Raw genomic sequence first — 22953 nt, forward strand, 5'->3', positions numbered from 1 at the left:
TTTCGTGACATTGCGCGACAGACAGGCGAAGTGGGTGTGACCCGATAATTTTTTTAACCAATCGTGGAAGGCTGATTGCTGAATTGGAATAGAAAAGCTTGGAGTTGCTTTCAGCTATAGCGCCCCTGGTTTATTCCGAGTGGTTCTTTTCTATTCGTTGTTCTACTTGTTATGGTGTATCAGAGCTATGACATCGGGAATTTTTTCTTTTTCAAGAAACCAAGAAAAAAGTAAAGGTTCGGGATTATAAAACATATGAAAATGGCAAGGAAGAAAAACCACTCACGGCCTTCTTGGTCCATAGAAATCTAACTGCAATAGAGCACGAAATTCAATCGAACGGTGCAGACTGCCTCCTGATAGAGGTCATACCCCTAAAAAGAAGCGAGGCCCCGCTCTTCATTCTAAACATATATAGCACCCCCAAGGCGAAATCCTCCCCCATAATAACAGCCATGAACGAAGCCAGAAAAATCAGTAAAACGAATCTCCTAATAGTAGTCGGAGATATGAACGCACAACACATGGCATGGGGTTACAGAACAAATTTAAAGAAGGGTACTAGCCTCTGGCAATATGTTCAGGACGAAGGATACACGCTCCTGACAGATCCGCTGGTGCCAACTAGGATAGGGAACAGTGTGCAAGCTAACACATGCCCTGACCTGACCCTATGCAAAAACATAGTAGATGCACAATGGCACAACCTGAACGAAAGCCTAGGGAGCGACCATTATATTATAGAGACCACTATACCCAGCAGTACGCTCAAGAAGGAAAGAAGAAGGGTGACACGAGTGGTAGACTGGGATAAATTCAGAGAAAGGAGACAGGGTAACGCAGATGGCAAGAATATGGCAAACCTAAATGAATGGATTCACAAACTATTGAACGACGCAGAGCACACCACTAAGACGATAGAGATAGCAGCCGAAAACAAAGCCGCTGATAGCAGATTATTACACATGTGGCAGGCACATAATAGCTTACAAAAAAGATGGATGAAACAAAAACACAACAGAAAACTTAGAATTAGAATAGCCAAACTAGAAAGAGAAATCGAAAATCATTCTCAAAACTTAGTTAAACAACAATGGGGGCAAACATGTGATCAAATGAGCGGAAAATTGGGGCTCAAAGACACATGGCACCTTCTGAGACATCTTTTAGACCCAGAAAACAGCAGAGCCGCTCACCAGAAGGATGTAGCACGCATAATTCATGCAAGCCCACTTAATGACGAAGAAATGATAACGGAATTACAAAACCGATACCTATGCACAACGAAAAACCTGACGCTTCCCAACTACAACGGCAACCCAACCCTGAACTTGACGAAAACATAACGGTAGCAGAGGTAAAGGCGGCCATGCAGAAACTTAGAACATCCTCCGCTCCAGGAGCGGATGGGGTGACGAACAAAATACTAAGAAATCTAGACGAGGACTCTATTCAAGGGATCACGGAGTACTTTAACAAGTGCTGGAAGTATGGGTGGCTGCCAGAGACGTGGAAACACGCCAAGGTAACTCTCATACCCAAGCCAGACAAGAAACTCGAACTAAGCAACCTCAGGCCCATATCCCTAACATCATGCTTAGGGAAGCTATTGGAGCACGTGTCGTTATCTAGATTACAAGACCACATGGACAAGCACAATCTCTTTCCGCACACGATGATAGGCTTCCGGCCCAACCTGTCTACGCAAGATATAATGCTCAGGCTTTCGGAAGCGGTAATAAACACAACGAATAACACCAACACTAAAGCAATAATGGCACTGGACCTCACCAAAGCCTTTGATAATGTCACCCACAATGCCATCCTGAATGCCCTCTCCGACTTAAACGTGGGGGAGAGGATATACTCATACATCAAGGCTTTTCTAACCGAAAGGAACGGCTCAAATAACATTCGGAAGCATCAAGTCGGATACACTACAATTAGGAAGCAAAGGCACACCGCAGGGGTCAGTGCTGTCACCTTTTCTGTTCAACATAACCCTCATACCCATGGCCAAGCTTCTTGCCGCCATACCAAACTTATCGTCGGCACTCTACGCAGACGATATCACCCTCTGGATAGTCAGGGGAAGCGAAGGTGATATTGAGAACACGCTACAGACGGGAGCGAATATAGTGACCGGATGCGCCAGGAGAGTCGGGCTAACGTGCTCGCCACAAAAATCCGAACTCCTAGTTATCAGACACAGACCTAAGAAAAACGATCCCCCGGCACAATTGGATGTTAGGGTTGATGGTACAAAAGTTCCAGAAGTACAAACCTTGAGAATTCTGGGAATGCACATTCAAAGCAACGGGAAAAACACAACTACACTAAACCAACTAGTCGCATGCGTTGGACAAACCAACAGGCTCATAAGACGAATAGCTAATAAATACCAGGGAATGAAAGAAACAGATTCGAGGAGGCTAGTGCAGGCTTTCGTGCTCAGCCGTATAGTATATTCTCTCCCCTATCTCAAACTTCAGGCAGCGGAAAAGAACAAGGTTGAATGCCTCATAAGACAATCGTACAAGGCAGCCCTTCATCTCCCTAAGTATACATCAACAGAAAGGCTGCTAATGTTAGGCATACACAACACGCTTCCCGAGCTAGTCGAGGCGCACAGAATCGCACAGTACGACAGGCTAACAAAAACACCCACGGGAAGACACATTCTAAGGACCTTGGATATCAGGCAAGAATGCATAGGGACGGATGCCGTGCAAATGCCTAGAGACATACACAAGTATCTGAGAATAGATCCAATACCGAAAAACATGCATCCCGAACATCACGAAGAAAGGAGGAAGGCGAGAGCCAAAGCCCTTCACAGGCAATATTCAAACCATAAGGAGGCAGTCTGTACGGACGTTGCAGAGCTCTGTAATCACGATGCCTTTTCGATAGGCGTCGTGGGCATGGACCTAAAACCAATCTCAGCCGCCTCTGTGCGGAGCAAAAAGGCACACGAGGCGGAGGAAGCGGCCATCGCCCTAGCCATTATAAGCACTAAAGCAAACACGATCTTTAGCGACTCGAAGGCAGCCGTTCGAAACTTTGCAAAAGGGAGGGTCCACAAACCCGCCACACAAATCCTAAAACCGCAAAATTTCAACGCCAGACCCATTAGAATCATATGGGTTCCGGCCCACGCGTCGCATCCTGGGAACGAGGCGGCCCACAACTTAGCCCGAGATTTCGTCAACCGGGCAGTGGGCGAGCCGGTCCTGAGGTCGGCCAGAGAGATCTTGACCACCTACCACGAGATCACATTATACTACAGAAACAACAGAAGGACGCTCCCGCCGGCGGACAGAAGCCTTAGTAAACATCAACAAGTGGCCTGGCGGAAGCTACAAACTAACACCTTCCCCAACCCCTATATATACTCCAAGGCCTACCCAGGAGTCTACACCCCCGAATGTAAGCCCTGCGGGGTCACAAAGGCAGATTGAAAACACATTTTATTCGATTGCGACAATCTAAAACCGAAAAGAGAATGGCATCTCTCTAACGAGCAAGAGTGGGAGGATGCGGTGTCCAGCTCGGACCCAGCGGTTCAACTGCAGGCCGTCAGCTGGGCTTTGGAAGTCGCCGACAGACAGGGCCTCACTACCATAACAGGTGGCACTAGAGGAACTGATCGGACGGCCACCTCACGCACCCTGGAAGCCCACTAAAGTTAACCAAATCTTTTCTGTAGACGAAATAAAGTTGTTACCACCATGGTGTATCAGATGAATATCGGCGAATGAAAAGACGCGGATAGGAACGGCTGGTCGGTTGGTTGTGGCTAAGGTAATTCAATACAAGCGCATTTACAGCCTGGCACTCTGGGTCTGCGATCGTACGAGGTGTGAGTTTCTTGCGCTGCTAAGAAATGTGTTAAGAAGTGCCCACATGCTGAGTGTTGCGAAGAGAAGGCACGTGACATTCTTGCCCACTATGGCTGCAGTCCTTCGGGAAAGATTACCCATTTCATACACCACGTGGAAAACCTTTCGTTTACAAGCTGTCAAGCGAAGCCTTCCTTACGACATTGAAACACCGGTGGGACGAAACGAAGTGTTACGCATCGTCAATTTCATTACATCATGTGCATAACAAGGAAGCTCGCGCAGTTTTGAACTCCGACGCGGCAATGTAGATCGATCTTGTCATTGCAGTAATTGTAAATCGGCTGACCGTAACACCAGTGTTTGTGAGACACTGGTCTTACGAGCTTAAGACGAGGACGAGCTTGAGAACAGATCCGCTCCCACGCACAACAAAGTTAATTTCATTTCACCTATTTTCTCTCAGGGGCGAGACGTTACAGAGACGAGTGGATGGTATCAAAACAAACAAAACACATTTAAGCAGCGCAGTACGGTTACAAGTTGTTAACAAGGGCTTTCTTTAGTTCGTCGGCATTGACGACCAAAACAGCTGTCAGCAATGATCCAGGTGTCATTGCTTCATATAAATAGAAAAATTAATTGCTTGATTCGCTTGCATCAAAAGGAGGAAGGTACTGAGAAGTCCACCAGGCAGGCCTCCGCTGAGTTCAATAAATTTATTGTTCATTGTAACAGCGGAAAAAAGGAAGCAAAATTTCTCCAGGTAGGAGTTGGCAAACTACAAAAAGCGAATGGAACTGAAGAAATGGCTGCAATTAGGGCAAAACTAAATGACCTAGGATGGCGTGGTCTTCGGCCTAAACTAGGCCTTTATGTGATCTCTCACACAAAAGATGAACGCTTGCTTGATAAAAGTTAGCGAGCGCGTGTCCAAATTGTCTCTGGGATTGTTTGAATCTGAAAACGTGAAGACGTGACGTTCATTTATTGGTTGCCGGTAAGCCCCGACAATGTTACACAGGGGTCATTGTGGGCTTCTCCACCTTGAACGTGCGGGACAAATGTCTTGCTGAGAAACTCGCACCGAGGCTTATGAAATTCTGCTTCAGCGCCACCGAGAACCTTATCGAACGCGCGCGCGTTATCGTTATGGCATACAAGAACCGAGAGAGTCGTTCGGGCTATAATATTTCTCGATGTTCCAATGGTAACGTGCTCGTTAGAGAACAGGATGTCCGCTATGAGGGTGGCCTCGTAGCTCTTCCTCGCTGATTTAACCGTAGAGCATTCTATGTTGCTTCTCCCTGACCAGGTGAAGTTATATTCAAATAATCGGGTTTTACGTGTTAGAACGCCGTAGCAGGGTGGCTCGAGATTAATTCTGACAACCTGCATCTTTTTTGTTTGCATGCGTCCAATGCATGACACACGGGCGTTTTTGCATTTCGCCCCCAACGAAATGCGTCCGCCGCGGTCAGGATTCGATCCTGCGACCTCGGGCTTAGCGGCTCAACGCGAAAGTCCCTACGCCACCTCGGCGGGTCCAGGCAAAATTACCCCCCAGCAAGAACTGTCGTCGCAACACGCCGTAACTTTCAGTCTATCGTGAATGAATGTGGTGAACCTCCCTGTTTCACTGAAAAATTCGTTGTCACATTCCTCAACTGAGTCGTGGACTGCGTTTGAAGGCGACAGTGCGAAACTAATTGTGACTATAGCTAATGAAATACAATATGTCATATGCGTGTGACACCACGGGCTTTTTGGAATATGAGCTCGTCACTAGAAGCATTACCGTTCTCAAAAGATTTGATACTTGACCGGGAGCAAATGGCATACTATAAATAGAAATAGAAGAATAAAGCCTTATTTTTTGTCCGCTTTGGATAACCTCAAATCAAGTGTTACACCTAAATGATCGTGTTGCAGAAGCTGTAAATCACTTTAAATCTTATGAAGTTGTTTCTGGTGCGTGAACGACATCTACGATCCATACCGGCAGACTGCGTCAAAGATGTCAAGCTACGTGTTATTTTTTTAAAATATGGCTATGAATTACTACGCAAACTAAATCTCATTTACCTGACTATATGCCAGTCATATTTCATTTAGTGTCACCTGGTATGGACAACCACGTCTAACGTTATGGTGCTCATTGGTCAGCCAGAAAAATCAATAAGACGAACAGCTTACAAAGTCTATGAACATAACCTTTCTTTCTTGAATATGATTTTCTTCCTAGTTACGTCGTTATTGAACTTTAAATATTACATTCCCCGAGATTTTCTATGCCTAACATCGCCGAACGCGTGAACGCATTTTTGAAAAGGTCATCCAACCATTAAGGTATTACTGCAGCAGAAAAGAACGAAGGCCGTATTGTTCATCTCAGGGCCAACAACGGGAGCAAATAGCCTTCAGTGTACATTGCCAACGTCGCGCACAATTTTATACTGTTCCTAGCGCTTCCTTTAGCCTATGTTTTATTAAAAATATTCGGTAATACTGTTCTTCAATGTATAATGTGCTTAGAGAGCTCTTTATCTTCCTCTTTTTTTTTGTTTCGCGCGATATTGTCTCGTACGTTTTATGCGGCAGTGCTTGTCATCGATCCTGCGTCGTCGATGGTCGCACTGTTTCTTTTTTTTTTTTGCTTCGTCACCATGCAGTGACACAATGCATTCGTGCTGCCACTGTATGATGTCTGTGATGTCTTGCCATCTGTGTATGATGTCTGGCATCGAACGCAGGACCTGGTAATGCCCAGCAGCGCGACGCTGTGGGCATTGAACTACCGCGGCAGGCAATTGAGGGTGTGAGCAACTTGTAATAATAAACAAAAACTACGCCGCATGAGCTCGAATTTTTTGCGTAACTGGGTATCCATCTTGGGTATTCCGGTATACTTGGGAGTCATCTCGTCTTCACCCCTGAGCACAGTAACTCAGGCACCGGGATCGATGGCGCCTTACGGGACAGTAAGAATATCGACTGAAGCACCCTATAGTCTCTTGTTGGCGTGTCGACTCGACAGAATGACAGCAGATCAACTGTACTATGTTGCCCCGAACGTATTCGCATAGCCACATTATACCAGTTTTTTTTTTGTCGACGTTACTAGATAAAAAAATAGCCTGTAGCATGTGCAGCACACATGTACTCCTTGACATCGATTACTCGATGAGGTGGACATTACTTAGACTGGAAATGAAAAGGAATGTTGGTCTAAATTAACAAAATGTTACTGTTCAGGTTTCCAACTAATTACATTAGGGGATCCATACCGCGATATACGAATTGAAGACAGCGATCTTGCAAGGCGAGAATGTTGGAACTAGCGCCTGTTTTGAGATAAGCGCCGTAATACTCTCGGTAAAAGTGCGCCGTTGTTCCAGTTACTTCTTTATTAAAACGCCTTCTTATGCACGGTAGGTAACCGAATTCTTAAACACCAGTGCATTTTGTCGGAAACTTCGGGAACATTTATCTCAAGATTAGTGTCATCCTCGGAATTCGTTCAAATTTGATATCAGTTGCGAACTCAGCGCCTACAATTTGTAAATTGCGATATGTGTCATAACATAATCAGTTTACGAGTTAATTAGTGATAGTTCGTTAATTTGTCAATTATTCATTTAGAGTTATCGCAGCCAATAATGCCCGCGTCTTAGAATAATCGAGCTCAATAAGTAAACTTGTGCTACGTACCGCAGACAATTAAAAAAAAAAACATATGTTAGCGGTACAAAGAATAAAAAAAATAGACCCACACTCTATACAGCAGTCGTGCTGCATTCAGAAAAGAAAGAAAAAGAAGAAACGAAACATTTCAACGACGTTCGTAAAACTTACCGACTGCTGCCATGGCACCCTTTGGCGGTTTTTCCAGCTCAACGCAGCGGCCTCGCCAGTAAGCGCACAACACAGTCTGCTCTGCGGTGAAGCCTCCGTCGGCGTAAGCGCAACCGGTCTCGCCCGCCGAGTGACCCAAAATGCCATCCGGATGGACACCAATGGCACGAAGCATGTCAACAAGCGCCACCTACGGGCGGTACAGGACAACACAAGTTGTACCTTATTTCTAATAGAAGGGGCCCACAGGCCTAGAGATGGGGAAGGAAGGATTAAAACAGCTAGGGTGACTAAGCCGGTGGCATGCACAAAGTTCAGAAGGTTCCGCGCGCGGGGGTTAGAGCTCGTCCGTATCCGCTAGTTAAATGGGGCCGTGAAACACTTTTTGAGCATCGTAAGAAAACGTTGCCGATTTGTCGTAGAGGCTGCTGTGAACGTGTTAGCCAAGATATCGCTGCAGTGCTTGCTATAGGGAATTTAAAATCTCGAGTCAAACACCGGCGACAAAAATCGCTTGCTCTCGCTTCCGCAATGCCGCCGTGCAGCGAACGTCGAAAGCTGCTAGACCTACTAATGCTATTGGCTGATTTAGTGATCGCTAGAGCATCCTCGGTAATAGATAATAATTGCTAATTTAGAGTTATATAACGGAAAATTACCTATGTCTGCGATCTCAAAAAAGACAAATCACTGCGCGTAGCTGCGTCTGCTGCACGTGGTCTCCGTGATGGCGGTATCCTGCTACGTAGCGTATCGCTACCGCAGCCGCGAAACACAACTTTCGGCTGTAGCCTTGCCCTCCAGGCTTCTGTGCTGTGTAGCTTCCAGCGCGCTAGCGGAGACGAAAAGACAGAGGAAGCCGGGTGTCGGTGCGGTACCTCCACTTATAGTCGAAGGATTGGAAAAAAAAAGTTTTGCTTCATGAGATTCGTTAGACGACGTCCTTCAATAATGGGGTCATTCTATGATTAGTTAGAAAAAGTGTTTCAGGGTCTTCTTATAGTGAGAGAATCTATCGCATCCCGTAGTTTCGTATCAAAAGTAAAGTAAAATGGAATCGGCACCCTTTGCCTTGTGTCCATTCCGCGGAAACGTTGAAGCGCTTGATTTTTTCTTTCTGGTGCTCGCACTGTTACTCAAATTTTAGCAAACGCACATTTTAGAAGCGCCACTTCGGCAGCTTAAATTGAACTTCTGCATTCCGGACATTGTTTCTCCGGAAGCTTCCTCTCTCGGACGTCGTAATATGAACGCGTGCTACATTGTTAATAAATTTTTATGCCTTTCAAAAGAGTTTCGTTCCTTTGATTCTTGCATAGATGTTTTGATTGTTTTCCACTGAGCGCGAAGTCATTTTTATTGCATTGCATTTGACTCTTTGCAAGTTTTAATACCAGGTATGCGCCATGGCTGAAGGGAAACCCCATTGCGTCTAAACCTCCCTTCGCCTTCGGAGATGAAAGCTTGTGCCTAGGCCGTGGAAGCAACGGATACGGTATGCGGCATTGTCTTAGCCATCCACTGTTCTTTTGCAAAGGGCTGTCACGTTGCTTATTGCGACAAGGCAGTTTCCTTACCGGAGTGCAACTAGTAGGGCCCCCAAATAGACGCACCTGAATGACGGCGACGGAGACGAACGGCGACACCAAGGTTTGATTGGCAGGGTTGTCGCTGGTCACCAGGTCGATGAGGTCGATGCCAAACTGCTCGAGCAGCTCGTGAGATTTGCGTATGGAGCGGGCGAACACGTCAAACTGCATCATCTGGCGCGCCATGCCGTTCCACTGGCAGCCCATGCCAGTGAAGACGAACCACAGGGGCCGCTTCTCGAACGGCGCCTGCTCGGCCACCTTGACGGCTTCCTGGCCGGAACCGTCGACGCGGATGACGGCGAAACCTCGGTACGGGAACTGGTATAAGCTTGGTTGACCGACCTTGTTTAGGAGGGCGTACGCCGAGTCCGGGTATGGTCCCTCGGCTTCGACTCGGTTCAGAGTACGCTGCGTGATCGAGAGAGAGAGAGAGGAACGACGCAGAAGGCACATGAACTGAAGGCACACCTATTGCAAACGGAGAACCCAGGCGGTGTCATTAAAACTGTGCTACGACGCGTACCATGTACCTCACAATGGCACATTGTAGTACATCAAGGTTGTAGTATAGTGACGCTGCGAAGTCTATCAGTATCGCAATGCAAAGTCTGCGGTGGTCGCTCTACACTGACAGTCGTACAGGCTCAGACGTGTCTGTCATAACGTCATTACAGTGTCAGCTGTAAAGGTGTATGAATGAATTAACCACGGCGACTACTTCTATCAGAGCGGCAGTGCTTCCTGGAGACCTTCGCATTCCGTCACGTTGGCATTTTCAACTAATTGCAGAGGCCGTAGCAGCCCCGCGGGCCAATCATAGCTTACAAACTAGCGGGTATGACACTATGGTGGTATGGCGGGATTTGACAACTTCCAGAACAGCACTCCAGTACTGTACTGTGTGTAGGACCAATGGCGTAATATCTGCATGGCGGTGCATAATTGGCTACCGTGGCAAAAACGTAAGAACAACCGGCCAGGAATCCATGACAGAGAACGATAGATTGGGAGTACGAGGTGTTATGACAAGAATGTCTGAATCAATGTACTTTTATTTATTCATTTATTTACAAATACAGCACGCATCTACAGATGTTTAAGCAGGGGAGGGTTAAGGTGTTTTTAGGAAATCTTGATGAGCATCATTAGTAATACGCTCTACCATAGCACTGGGTAGAGAGTTCCAATCACCGACTAAACGAGGAAAAAAAAAGTGTTGGAGCAGCTTCATTCGTGTAAGGCATACAACTTGACAGCCATTATTTCTCGAAGACATTGTGGGGTCGGGTTAGACGATTAGTTTCACGAATAAAAACAAAATTGTTGGTATACAGCGCGTAAAAAAGAAGCAACCTTAATCTAGAAATTCTACGGCGAACTTGTAGCCTGTGCAGCTGAAATCGCTCCAGCATGGTGGCTTAGGTTTATAATCCGATGAAGTAAAGCGAGCGGCCACACGCTGATTGCACCCGAGCTTTGCAACATTGATAGCACGAAAAGAATTTTAAACTACTGCAGCATGCTCCGACATCTCTAAAAACTCGCATCAGAATCGTTTTCGCGCAGCAGACCCCAAGCACTCGGCAATATTGAAAGCGAGACTGACCTCCAGTGAGTCCTTGTTCCTGCCAGCCATGAGGACCAATCTTGGCAGCTCGGGCTTCTCGCGTGGCAGGGTGTCCACGCAGGGCGCCGGGTTCGCCTCCAGGATGGCATGTACGTTGGCGCCGCCGAAGCCGAACGAGTTGATGCCAATCAGGTTGCCTGGCAACGGGGACGGCTTGTCCACCACCTCTATGGTGCCGTCGTGCAGAGACGGGATGTTGGGGTTGGCCTCCTTGAAATGCAGGTTGCCAGCGATGGTGCCTGTCTCCAGGGCCAGGATAACCTTGGCCATTGAGCCAATGCCTGGTAGCAAGAATAGAACGAACATGAACTGAAGGATTCACTTCAGACTTCGACCGGGTACGCCGGAGAAACTTGAAGACGTGGAGGTGATGAAGGCGCAAGGTCCAGTAAGAAAAGAAAATATTCCGTCGATTGAAGTCAAACGGCGAAGAAAGAAGGCCGTAGGCTTCTATGCTTCATGCTAGGAGACATACGTGGGCTGTCACTTGATGCTATAACGCACAGACAGTGATGTGACAAATTTTAAAGGAGCAGAAAGTGTGTTTCTAAGGGCTTGTTGCGAGAAGAAGGTTTCAAATAGGGCACAAGTTGGACACTGGACTTGCGACTTCAGCGGCAGATAAACACTACTCAATCAGAACAGTTTGTTCAGCACTCCTTTCCTGCTCATCTGTCCAAGAATAAGTGATAATTTATTGCACTGACCTAGCCAGACCCTATCGCCGACAGATGGCACTGCTGCTAAATGCCGACATCACAGATATAAAAAAAAGGACTGAAATTTGAGCTGGTCAGTAACCAATGTGCAGTACACATTCAACTTGTCATCACCTGAGGAGCCCTCGGAGTGTCCTATGTTACTCTTGACGGAGCCGATCTTGAGCGGCTTCTCACGACCGGGTCCGCAGAAGACGTTGCTTATGGCGCTCAACTCCTGGGGATCGCCAACCTTGGTTCCTGTACCGTGGGCCTCGACGTAGCCGACTTTGCGTGGATCGACTTTAGCTTCGGCGTACACCTCGCGCAGAAGCCGCTCTTGAAGCTTGGACGACGGGAAGGTGATTCCTGGAATGTAGGAGCAAGTAGAGGTGGTCATCTTCGGTATCTACCACTGAGCTGCTATAGTCAGCGTGAGCGCAGCGTAAAATGGTGTCACAGCCGCCTACGTAAGTACATGCCTCAGGATCTCGAGCTCGGTGCTTAATTGAAGACAGACCTTGTTAGGTGACGCGTACCTTCGGTCTTGTAGCCATCCGTGTTGGCCTTGACGTTGATAACTTTGGCATATATGCGACGGGCCTCAGAAGCTCGTTGAAGAAAGAAGACGCCTACGGTTTCACTGCGGACGTATCCGTTTCCTGCATTCGAATAGAGTTAAGTATCTCTGTCTTAGAACATTTCGGCGTCCTCGCAGCAATGAACAAGTGTGAAAATACTCGCGCCATGACGGCATGCGATCTCCTACAGCTACACCCAAAGTGCGCCGATTACGGGTGACTGCTGGTTAGCAGTGCTTTGCTACGCACGAAGCTTTTTTATGACATGCATCACAGTCAGTTGACTTCAGCTGTTGCTGTGTCACACAAAATTGTGATTACTTCATCGATTTCCGCAAGGTTTAAGGTTAACACTTCTTTTTTTTTTCACCATTGAAGCAAAAGCGTGCAACAAGAACACTGCTACTTGACTTCCAAGTCGTAGTCAAAGCTCAGAAATAGACACTAATAAGTGATCCCAAATTTAAAGCAGGCAACTTCTTAAGTATTTTACTAAGCTCTTTCTGCTTACCGCATTTTTCTGACGCCGAGTGAAAGTACAGTTATTACATGGCAGCCACTGACGTTCTACTTGACATTAACATCAGCACCAATGTGTCTGCAGCAGCGCACGCCTACAATAGCATCACTTACCGTCAGAGTCAAACACCTTGCATTTGCCGTCCGGGGAGAGCATACCAAGGCGCCAAAAGTTGATGGACGACGCGGGCTTGAGTGTGAGCATGCTACCGCCCACGATAGCCGCCTCGCACTGTCCGGAGCGAAGCGCCAGCATGGCCTGGTTTAGGCCAATCATTGTAGATGAGCACGCTGTGTCGACAGTGATGCTCGGGCCTGTCGGGAAAGCAGTGGAAATAATAGTTGGGACGCGGTTGGTCAATCACCTTTCGAGGTGACAAAACAAACGCTCCGATGCTGTGGACTTTCAAGACTCGCAAAATATTACGGATTTATTGGGCAATAACTTAGGAAGCGTCAGATTCGGCCATAGTAGTCTCGACTTCTTTACGCTGCGCGTTGGACTCCAACATCCACATTTCTGTTTCACCACCACCGCCACCACCACCACCTTCGTCGTCGTCGTCGTCGTCGTCGTGGTCATCGTGGTCATCATAGATGTCATCATCATCGTCGTCATCATCGTCGTCGCCATTTCGTCATCAACACCATCACCATTGTCGTCATCTTCATCATCATCCTATTTTATGGGAACAGCAGGACGAAGGCCTCTCCCAGCGATTTCCAATTACCCTTGTTTTTCGCTAGCTGATTGGAACTTGGGCCTACAAATTTACTAATTTCATCACCACAGCTAATTTTCTACTGTGCTCAACGGTGTTTACCTTCTCTTTGCACCCCTTTTCTAACTCTAGTGGTGCACCGGTCATCTGCCCTACGCTCTAAACGGCAACTAGACTATCGACTATCCCCGCTTGCTCCCCGATCCACACTACTCTCTTCCAGTCTCATGGCTTTAGCATAACGCTTTCCTTCCATCACTCCTTGCGCTGTCCTTGACTTGTTCTCGACCTTCTTTGTTAACTTCCAAGTTTCTGCTCTATATGTGAGCATCGCTATAACGCAATGATTGTGCACTTTTCAACAACAATGATAAGCTCCCAGGCAGGATTTCCTGGTGACGCTCCTTTCACTCCGTCTCAGTTATATTGCTCTGTCAATTTCCTTCTCATGATCAAAGTGCTCTGTGAGTAGTTGACCAAGACAGACACACTCCTGCACAGACTCTAAAGGCTGACTGGCAATCGTGAATTCTTGTTTCCTTGCCATGTTATTGAACATTACGGTATAGACTGTGTAAGGGGTGCACCCCAATCTTGGCAGCCAAATATTTGGAGAAAAAATTCCATCGGTGAAGCTATCGCGTTGGATGCCCCAAGGCCGCGCACGCAAATCGACCTATTGTCGCGTGCTGCATACTTCTGCGTGCAGCTACTAGATGGCGAGAACTGTGCGTTCACCTCTGATGCAATGGGGTATATCCGGGGTGTGGACAAGTCGCCCAAGAGGTTCGGTCCCGTGTAAGGGCCGAAAGTCGTCAGGATTGTGAAAAAATCGCAATCCTTACGCAAGTATATACGGTACCTTTGTCTTCGACATATTAGTCTTCAACACTTCGATAACTTGTTGCAATTCATCCCCAGTGTTGCTGAACAGAACAATATTATCTGCAAGCCGAATGTTTCTTAGATATTCGCCATTGTTCCTCACTCCTATGCCTTCCATTCTCATGGCTTGAATACTTATAAACAGCAGTGAATAGCATTGGAGACATTGCATCCTCTCGCCCTATACCCTGTCTTGATAGATGACTTTTTACTTTTCTTGCGAAGAAACAAGATAGCCGTGACATCTGCTGATATGTCCCAAAGTATTCACGTATGCCTTCTGTACTCTTTAATTACGCAATTCCACCATGACTGCTGGTATCTATACTGAAGCAAATGCATTTTAATAATCAATGAAAGCCATATAAATGGAGAAGAATCCTAGGCCTTACTAGCATATCGTCACTGCCTTTTAGTCTACCTAACACTTCTGCATCTTGTTATGCTGGGATCGACAGAAAGTATGTAATCTATTTAATTTCTTGTTTATCCGTTAGCGCTTTTCGAGGTCCACTTTCTGTCTTACTGCGCTACCCGAAGACGCTATTCACTGTTTGGCGTTCTTTCCCCTAAATTCTACCAACATCTTTCCTTTATTTTTACTAGAATCGGTGCCGTAGTAGCCAATTGCTTGTTCACCAGCCTGCCTTTTCTCCGCTTTTGCATTAAAGGCTCCCATGACTACGGCATACTGAGCTTGCACCTTTCTCATCGCTAACTCAACATCTTTATAAGCCTATTTCATTTCTTCATCATCACGACTGGAGGTGGGAACATAGGCTTGTGTTACCTTTAATCTATATCTCCAATTTAGCTTTATTACAACTGCTACCCTCTCATTAACGCTCCAGAATGAATGAATGTTGCCTTCTATGTCGTTATGAATTGGAAATGCTCCCCCGTGTTCTTTTATCTGGAAGGCCTCTGTAGCATAGGAAAAGGCCCTTATAGACAGCATTGTACAAGCCTCACCAGTTCTTCTAAAATCACTAAAGCTAATGATATCCCAGGCAACGCCTGATAATTCCTCAAAGAGCATCATTGCTAAGCTATCCTTACTCGAGAGGGTTTGAGTGTTAAACATTACCAGGTTCAGTTTCTAGTGGCGGCCTGTCCGGATCCAGAGATCCTTAGCACCCTCTGCCGCATTGCAGGTCTGACCGCCGCCTTGGTCAGTGACTCCAGAGCCACTGGGGACTGAGGACTGCGGGTTAATTCCTCTCAGCTTGCGTCTCACTAAAGCTCACAGCCGTGTCTGTAAGAATAAAAGTGCGCCGTATACGATGCCACACATAAAAAAACGTCTGTCTGATTCGTGTGATTTCAGTATTGGTGACGATGAAAGTAAATTATGTGGCACAGCTGGGCCGATTCGGTCGTAATTAGTCACGCATAGTAATAAAGATGCGTGGGGCCTTTGCTGCGTTAACATTTCATGATTAAGGACAGTGGCTCCTGGTGTACTTCAGGTATAAGGATACAGTAAAAATGGTTGGGTCGCTGATAAGGGCCATGATAACACGCCTGGAATATGTTTAGTAGGAGGAGGTAGCCGGCTGGTGCTTACTGACGAAGTTCATGATGCTGTGGGGTTGAGCTCCCACTGCCTCCTTCAACCCCCATTGAACAACATACGACATAAATATTCAACTGCGAGGCTTTTCTTCCGAGGAACCCGTATGGGTTTCCTTTGTAGCAATTGTTACGATTGGGTGAGTTATTACTTCTCTCCACCTTGCGAGTTTCCGCACAACTACTACGTCAATCTCTTGCATTTAGTTCGAGTTGTTGACGAATTCGACTTCACCCTGCCGTCTGCTAGCCGCCTGGTTAGCTCAGATGGTGGTAGTGCGGCTGTCCCGGAAAGGCGGTAGTCCCGGGTTCGAGTCCCAGACCACCGCGAATTTTTCTTCAGCTGCGACTCTTTTCTTTCGAGGAACCCGTCTGGGTTTCCTTTGTAGCAATCGCTACGATTGGGCGGATGCCTGATTTTCCCTGTACTAAATACGACTTACAAGGGGCTTCAGACAAAATGACCCTGACCATTGCAATCGTTAACTACAACTCGCTATCCCAAGTCAGAGTTGCGCCATCGAGAATCCCTATACGCGAAACGTGTTTGTCAGGACGAAGGGAGAACAGTGATCGGTGCTCACCATGGAAGTCGAGCGAAAAGGAGATGCGGTTGGAGAACATGGACTGACAGCAGCCGGCCAGCGCGTATCCGTCGATCTTGTCCGTGTCCACGGTTAGCCCTTCCAACATCTCGGAGTCGGAGGCGCCGATGAAGACGCCCACCTTGCGTCCGCGCAAGGTGGCCGGATCGTAGCCGGAGTCCACAATCGCCTCGTACGAGGTCTCCAGGAGGAGTCGCAGCTGGGGGTCCATCTTGTGCGCCTGTTTCGGGTGCACACCGAAGAACTGCGCGTCGAAGAGGGTCAGGTCGCGGATCGCTCCCATTCTTTCGGGAAGGCCCAGGTGACCTGTCGAAGAACACGAACACGCAGAGTGGTCGCGCCTACTCATTGCCCTTTTGAGGGGATTTGTTCGTTCACCTATTAAATGAGATGTTTGTTTGCTTGCTTGGTGCAATGGCAGTGTTTGTCTGTCTGCTTGCTTGATTGTGTTGTTTCTTTGCCTCTGTGTCCTTTCGCTTGCTTGGTTGATTTATTTATTTGCTTGCTTGGTTGCTTTTTTGAAAGGTGGTTTTGTTTCTCTTTCTGTCTGCTTGCTAGCTTGGTTATTTTGCATATTTCCTCGCTCATTTGATTGTATAGTTAGTTTGCACGCCTTGTTTTGTGTGCTCCTTACTCTCAAGTGCAGCCATAATTACAGATAGAAACATAATTATTTACACTGTCAGTAGTAGTGTTATTGGAAAGAAAAATATGTGCGATAGCAACAGCAAGTGCAAGATCGCTATAGCTGGTCTAGTTCGTGCTATAAGGGAGTGTTACTGTGTTTACAGCTAGCGAGGCCCGATAGCTACGAGACCTTGAAACTTTCCTGAAAGGAAGGGAATGTGAAATTTAAGCAAAGCCTACAAAATGAACCAAATCGGGCTCCTGACAAAGAAAGCGTTCGAGTTGAAAAGGGCTTGTCCTGTTCCTGACGAGGAAACAGGCTCTGCCGCCTTTCGGGTCAGTCACTCTAACAAAATTAGCTAACAAGCAGGTAAGTTTGGAGTGACCTGCAAATTAAAGGAGTACTGCCTAATTAAATTAGTTAAAGTGTGGCCATTCGTGGTTCCATATGCTTCAAGCTGTAGATCAAGAGGCCCTCGCTCTGAGATCCCCTAACCTGCTGGATTGCGGAGATAGTAAGGAAGCTGCTCCGAAATGACGGCTGAGGGTGGGGCGGGCTCCATCTTCGGACCAGCTCTAATGTCCTTTCAACATCGAAGGTTTTTTGTTTAAAAGAAATCTGCGTCCTTCGTAGCTGCATGATAATTTCAGCTGAATGACAACTCTCGCATCGCAATGGGAAATGTTTTCTTCGTATGGCTCGTTACCAAAAAAATTAGTCTGATTAGCCTTCAACGGCTATTATTCTAGAGATCTGCGCACCAGTTTTAAGGTAGGAACCTTGAATAAATGGACAACGGCGGTGGGGAATAGTTACGGTGCAAAAGCAGTAACATGGTGGTGAAAACATCCGGGGGTTTACGAATACTGAATTTCGTGACCTTATTTATAGTGAACCATGTAGTGTCAGAAGCGAATCGAATCGAATTTTGAATGCATTTTGAATAATGAACAGCGATGTTACCATTATTCCACGGCAGTGTACACCGTCTAGTATTCACAGCTTTATGCAAGTTTCCGTCATTACAATGCACGTTATGAAAAATCGTTTGATAAAAGAATAAACTGAGTATGGCAGTTTAACGATTCTCTCCCCATACTATTCCCAGAACACTTTCGCGGGTCCTGCCTCGGTATTTGGTTAGACATCTGGGGTTACAAAAAAGACCCAAGTTCAACCATACTTTGACCACGAGCAATTTACCCGACTTTAAGTTTATGCTATGTTAGGCGGTACTTGGTATGTGTACACTGATGAATCCGCCACGCCATACACCTCCGCTGCAGTCATCATCCCGCATAATCATCATCGCTTGACGGTTGAAATTATGCCGTAAGTGAACACCAACTGCCTCAGTATGTGTTGCAATCGGCGAGGCATTTGGATTTTTCTCAGGGGAACCTACTTGACAACATTATGCGATGCTAAGCCAGCTCTTCAAACCATTAATTGCAGCATAAGACGAGGCCCATACTATATCTTGGCTCTAGAATTCGAAACGCCTTGACAATGCGAAAAAGAAAACGTTACGTTATCGTCTTTCAGTGCATACGTAAACGCATTGACGTGATCGGGAAGCAAGCAGGCGCGGAAGCAAAGACAGCCTAAAACGATGCATGCTCCTGAAGCACGTATTGCATTGTCACAAACAGACGCAAATGACCTGCTTCGTTGCGTTGTACGTAGGACTAGCAGGGTTGCTCGCAGGGTTGCTAGTCTTTGGCTGAACATGTAAACGATGTGGTTGTGAACCAGTTCTTGATAAGTGCAGACTCTTAGAACGCTAGAGAGCAACGAACCTGAGAGATAAGCGAACCATTTCTGATATACCAACTCTGTTGTTACTGTGTTAGCGCGCCCTCCATATTTCTACACAGCGTTGCACTATATAGTTCGATGCCGTATTCGAGAGTTCGAGAGATACCTTATAAGGAATCTATCGAATGTGTGACTGCCTGCCGGCCATATTGGCCTGAGGGGAAACCCTATGCTGCAACGCTGCATAGGGTTTCTTCTCCAATCAGCAGCAGACATTGCGAACATTCCTGTAAGCACGAGCGCAAACACGCTTTCTAGGCTATTTTATATTCACATACCTCGAGGCCAGCGCATCTCCTCATCTGTGACGAAGTCCACACCGGCGTATAACTTCTCCTTAAACTCCACCAGGTGGTCGGCTCCCGGAAAATAGGCCGAGAAACCCGTGATCGCGAACTCCTCTTCCGCCATTTTATTCCTGCGCGAAAAAAAAAATGAAGACGAACACATACAATCTAAATGGCTCACCAAAAGCGCCAGCAAAAGGCATCATAGCGATGTTCAAGTACCGTTCGAAAGCGGGAGATTTCTTCTCGTCAGCTCTCGCTCGGTCGAAGGCAAAGCGTCGTTCGCTTGGGGTGGACGGCATTGCGAGGTTTTGAGCAGGGCCATAAATTTTTCGAAATATGGAATACCTGATATAGTACGTGAAAGCGTCGGGGACTCATTCGTGAAAAAAAAAGATGACGAAACAATATTTACATGTACCAGCTAATAACCTATAAGCGAATCCTCAAAACCTCACGTTTGGCCTAATGGCTTCGCACTTTTCCACGCCGACCCGCCGTGGTTGCTCAGTGGCTATGGTGTTGGGCTGCTGAGCACGAGGTCGCGGAATCGAATCCCGGCCACGGCGGCCGCATTTCGATGGGGGCGAAATGCGAAAACACCCGTGTGCTTAGATTTAGGCGCATGTTAAAGAACCCCAGGTGGTCAAAATTTCCGGAGTCCTCCACTACGGCGTGCCTCATAATCAGAAAGTGGTTTTGGCACGTAAAACCCCAAATATTATTATTATTATTATTATTATTATTATTCCACGCCACGCAGGACGCTTCCACGTCCCCGCCTTCGAGTTGTGTCCAATCTGCGTCGTATCCGCAGCGAAAACAATTGATCGATGCGGAGCTGCGTGATGAACAGCGAGGTGCAACTGCAATGGCGTCTGCCAAAAAGTAATAATAAGACGAACCACTGTGTCATCGTGACGGTGTCATCGTTCGGTCTGAGGACGATGACACCGACAAAGGAGGAAGACGGAATGAGTGTGCGCCAGGACAGGAGGGAGTATCGTGTCAAATGCAGGCTGCAATCACTGATGTGTCAGCCTTTCACGGTTACTTGCGCCTTGTAGAAGTCACAGTGTGGCGTATTTCCAAATTTCGTTGAGGTATAATTGAGTTAAACAATTATGGCTGTTAGTACATGCGTTTGAAAGTTCACGTTAGTTTCGCCCGAGCGCTACACCTCTCATATCTCTACATCTCTTTTCCTGCGTTGCCTCGGAAGTTGATAGATGAGCAACCAATTTACTTTGGAAGCGACAACCTTGCTTTGGCTACGATATGGAGGTACTTCTGATTCGTATGGATGGACGCTTGTGCCTCACCACACAGGCACAGAGTTCCTCTGTCGAGCCTGACTCATTAGGCAGGAACTCCGGCACGTGGACGCAGGATACAAAATCACAAGTTGGAAACCAATCTTCGCATCGCCCCAAACACTTGTTGAAGACACCACGGTAGAAGCGAATCAGGTCACCGACATCTGCTCTTGCCATACTCGCCTGCTCCTTCTTGTGCGGCAGGCGTAGGCAAAACGGAATAAGCGTGTCTCTCAGCTATAAAAAAATGTCGGTGACAGCGTATGAATAAAAGGTTGTACGTAGGGCTACCCGACTCAAACGCAATTAGCATGCACCAGCAAATTAAGTTTGGTGATTTCCGGGACGTGAAGTGGTATTGCGTATTTAGAACGGCTGTTTTCTCCGTGCAGATCTGTCTTTGTGTCGCTGGTTTGCGGATGAAACCTGAACGCTTTGGCAAATCTTGTGGGTGGCTATGATATCGATGCGCAGACAACGGTCATAATTTAGCTTGAAGAAAAAGAAGGAGCTTTTGTTTTCCAATTACCCCTAGCATTTACATTATCGGAGCAAAATCATTAAGCTGTAAGTGGACACTAGCTGGCTGGTCTCTCTTTCAGAGGTGAAGAGTTATGGCTCGAGGGGATTATGTCTAAGAGAGCACATGTTCATGGTAGCCGCACGGCAACTGGCACTACTACAAATTTACTCGTTGTATCCCCCACTACGACGTAATGGTTCTCCTGAAACCCGCAAGGTAGATAGAAGTAAAAAAAAATAAGGGAAAATTAGAAACAGTAGATCAACGCGTATACAGGTCGACGCGTATCCCTTGCTCGAGTGCACTAAATGTGATTCACCACAAATGGTATTGCTTTTGCACCAGAACACCATCCACTCTAAAAAAAGAAAGGAAAATTGGCACATGGTCTATTGCAGCACTTCAGAACAGCGCACTTCTTGCCCTGAGAAAGTTTCTCGAGGAGACAAACATTTTGGGGAAGCATTAAATTTCAGTTTATCCTAATAAGTTGAGTGATGTAAATGTCGTTCTGTGTTCAAAATTGATTTACGTGGTGATCGTGTTTTTTAAGCCGTGTGTAATTGCTTGCGTTCTGTGTTTTGATCGTTAGAAATAGTTGACTTTATATACGCGTACGTGTACTGAACTTAAGCACAAACTTTGCGATTCGTGTACTGTTGGACTGCATCGTTTTCTATACATCTGGTGTTCGACTGGGTGCCATATTTTGGCGACATTTTTCTCTCTGTTTATTGGGAGGGGGGGGAATGTTTGCTTCCTTTGCTAAGTGACAAGGAGTAGCCGGTGTCGTCGCGGAGGCGCCAACCTCTCCTATTATCCATTTCGACAAAAACAATGAAGAGCGCAGCTAGAAAGGAAATATTATATTAATAGTACGGCCCTCCAAAGGAAGTGTCGTTAGGCCGCAGCGACTGACTCGCAAATATCACTATAGGAAACCGAACGGACGCCCTGACGATCCGTCAACGAAGAATTAAGCTTTGCTGAGCCGTGTCGCCCGTGACAACGTCTCCGCATACTGACGTTCGTAAGCAGGGCGACCGTCCTGTGAGACGTCGGCGCGAGCGGATGTTTTCCTTGCGAGGCGACGGACGGCGCAAACATGTCTGCCGCGACGCCTCTCTTTTCTGCGCTGCGAGGCCGTGTGCAGCGAGACGCGAGGAGGGCGCGAAGCAGGAAGATTAGCGCCTTGCCGCGACATCTGGAGATGGTGCGCGTATAGGACGTATGCGTGGGACCGAGAATGGGGGCGAGGCCAAAGAGGAAACTTTAAAAGAAGCTGCTCATGATTATCCCTCGGCGTTTCCATTAGGAGGTGCGTGCGCTTTAGCAATGCCAGTAACACACGCACACGCACACACACGTATATATATATATATATATATATATATATATATATATATATATATATATATATATATATATATATATATATATATATATATATATGAGCCGGGGCCTAAGTTTCTCAAAACAACAAATTTGTTTTCTCTAACGTAAAAGAAAAAAAACAGCGATGAAGGCAACAATAAAGCGAACCTTTCTTTGTTTAGGTAGGCAAATCTCTCGCCGAAAAGGAGACTTACGCAGTACTGAATGATGGCCGACCTTCTGACCTTTTTTACGCTAACTTAAAATTATGGGGTTTTACGTGCCAAAACCACTCTCTGATTATGAGGCAAGCCGTAGTGGAGGACTCCGGAAATTTCGACCACCTGGGGTTCATTTACCTGCACAGAAATCTAAGGACACGGGTGTTTTCGCATTTCGCCCCCTTCGAAACGTGGCCACCGTGGCCGAGATTCGATCCCGCGACCTCGTGCTCAGCAGCCCAACACCATAGCCACTCAGCAACCACGCCGAGTTTGACGCTAACTTGG

General features: G+C 46.8%; 1 protein-coding gene across 1 annotated transcript in view; it reads right to left on the reverse strand.

The window, feature by feature from the left end:
• Window positions 1–22953, reverse strand: part of LOC142591394 (fatty acid synthase-like) — a 76206-nt gene that overhangs the window by 45673 nt on the left and 7580 nt on the right. The window contains exons 2-9 of the mRNA XM_075703721.1: window positions 19223–19362; window positions 16478–16804; window positions 12829–13029; window positions 12154–12276; window positions 11750–11983; window positions 10896–11197; window positions 9311–9697; window positions 7698–7887 (exon numbers count right to left, since the gene is read on the reverse strand). Coding sequence (XP_075559836.1) covers window positions 7698–7887; window positions 9311–9697; window positions 10896–11197; window positions 11750–11983; window positions 12154–12276; window positions 12829–13029; window positions 16478–16804; window positions 19223–19362 — 1904 coding nt within the window. The remainder of the gene's footprint in view (window positions 1–7697; window positions 7888–9310; window positions 9698–10895; window positions 11198–11749; window positions 11984–12153; window positions 12277–12828; window positions 13030–16477; window positions 16805–19222; window positions 19363–22953) is intronic.

This window comes from Dermacentor variabilis, chromosome 8 (genome assembly GCF_050947875.1).
Source record: "Dermacentor variabilis isolate Ectoservices chromosome 8, ASM5094787v1, whole genome shotgun sequence".
In the NCBI taxonomy this organism is placed as follows: Eukaryota; Metazoa; Arthropoda; class Arachnida; order Ixodida; family Ixodidae; genus Dermacentor; species Dermacentor variabilis.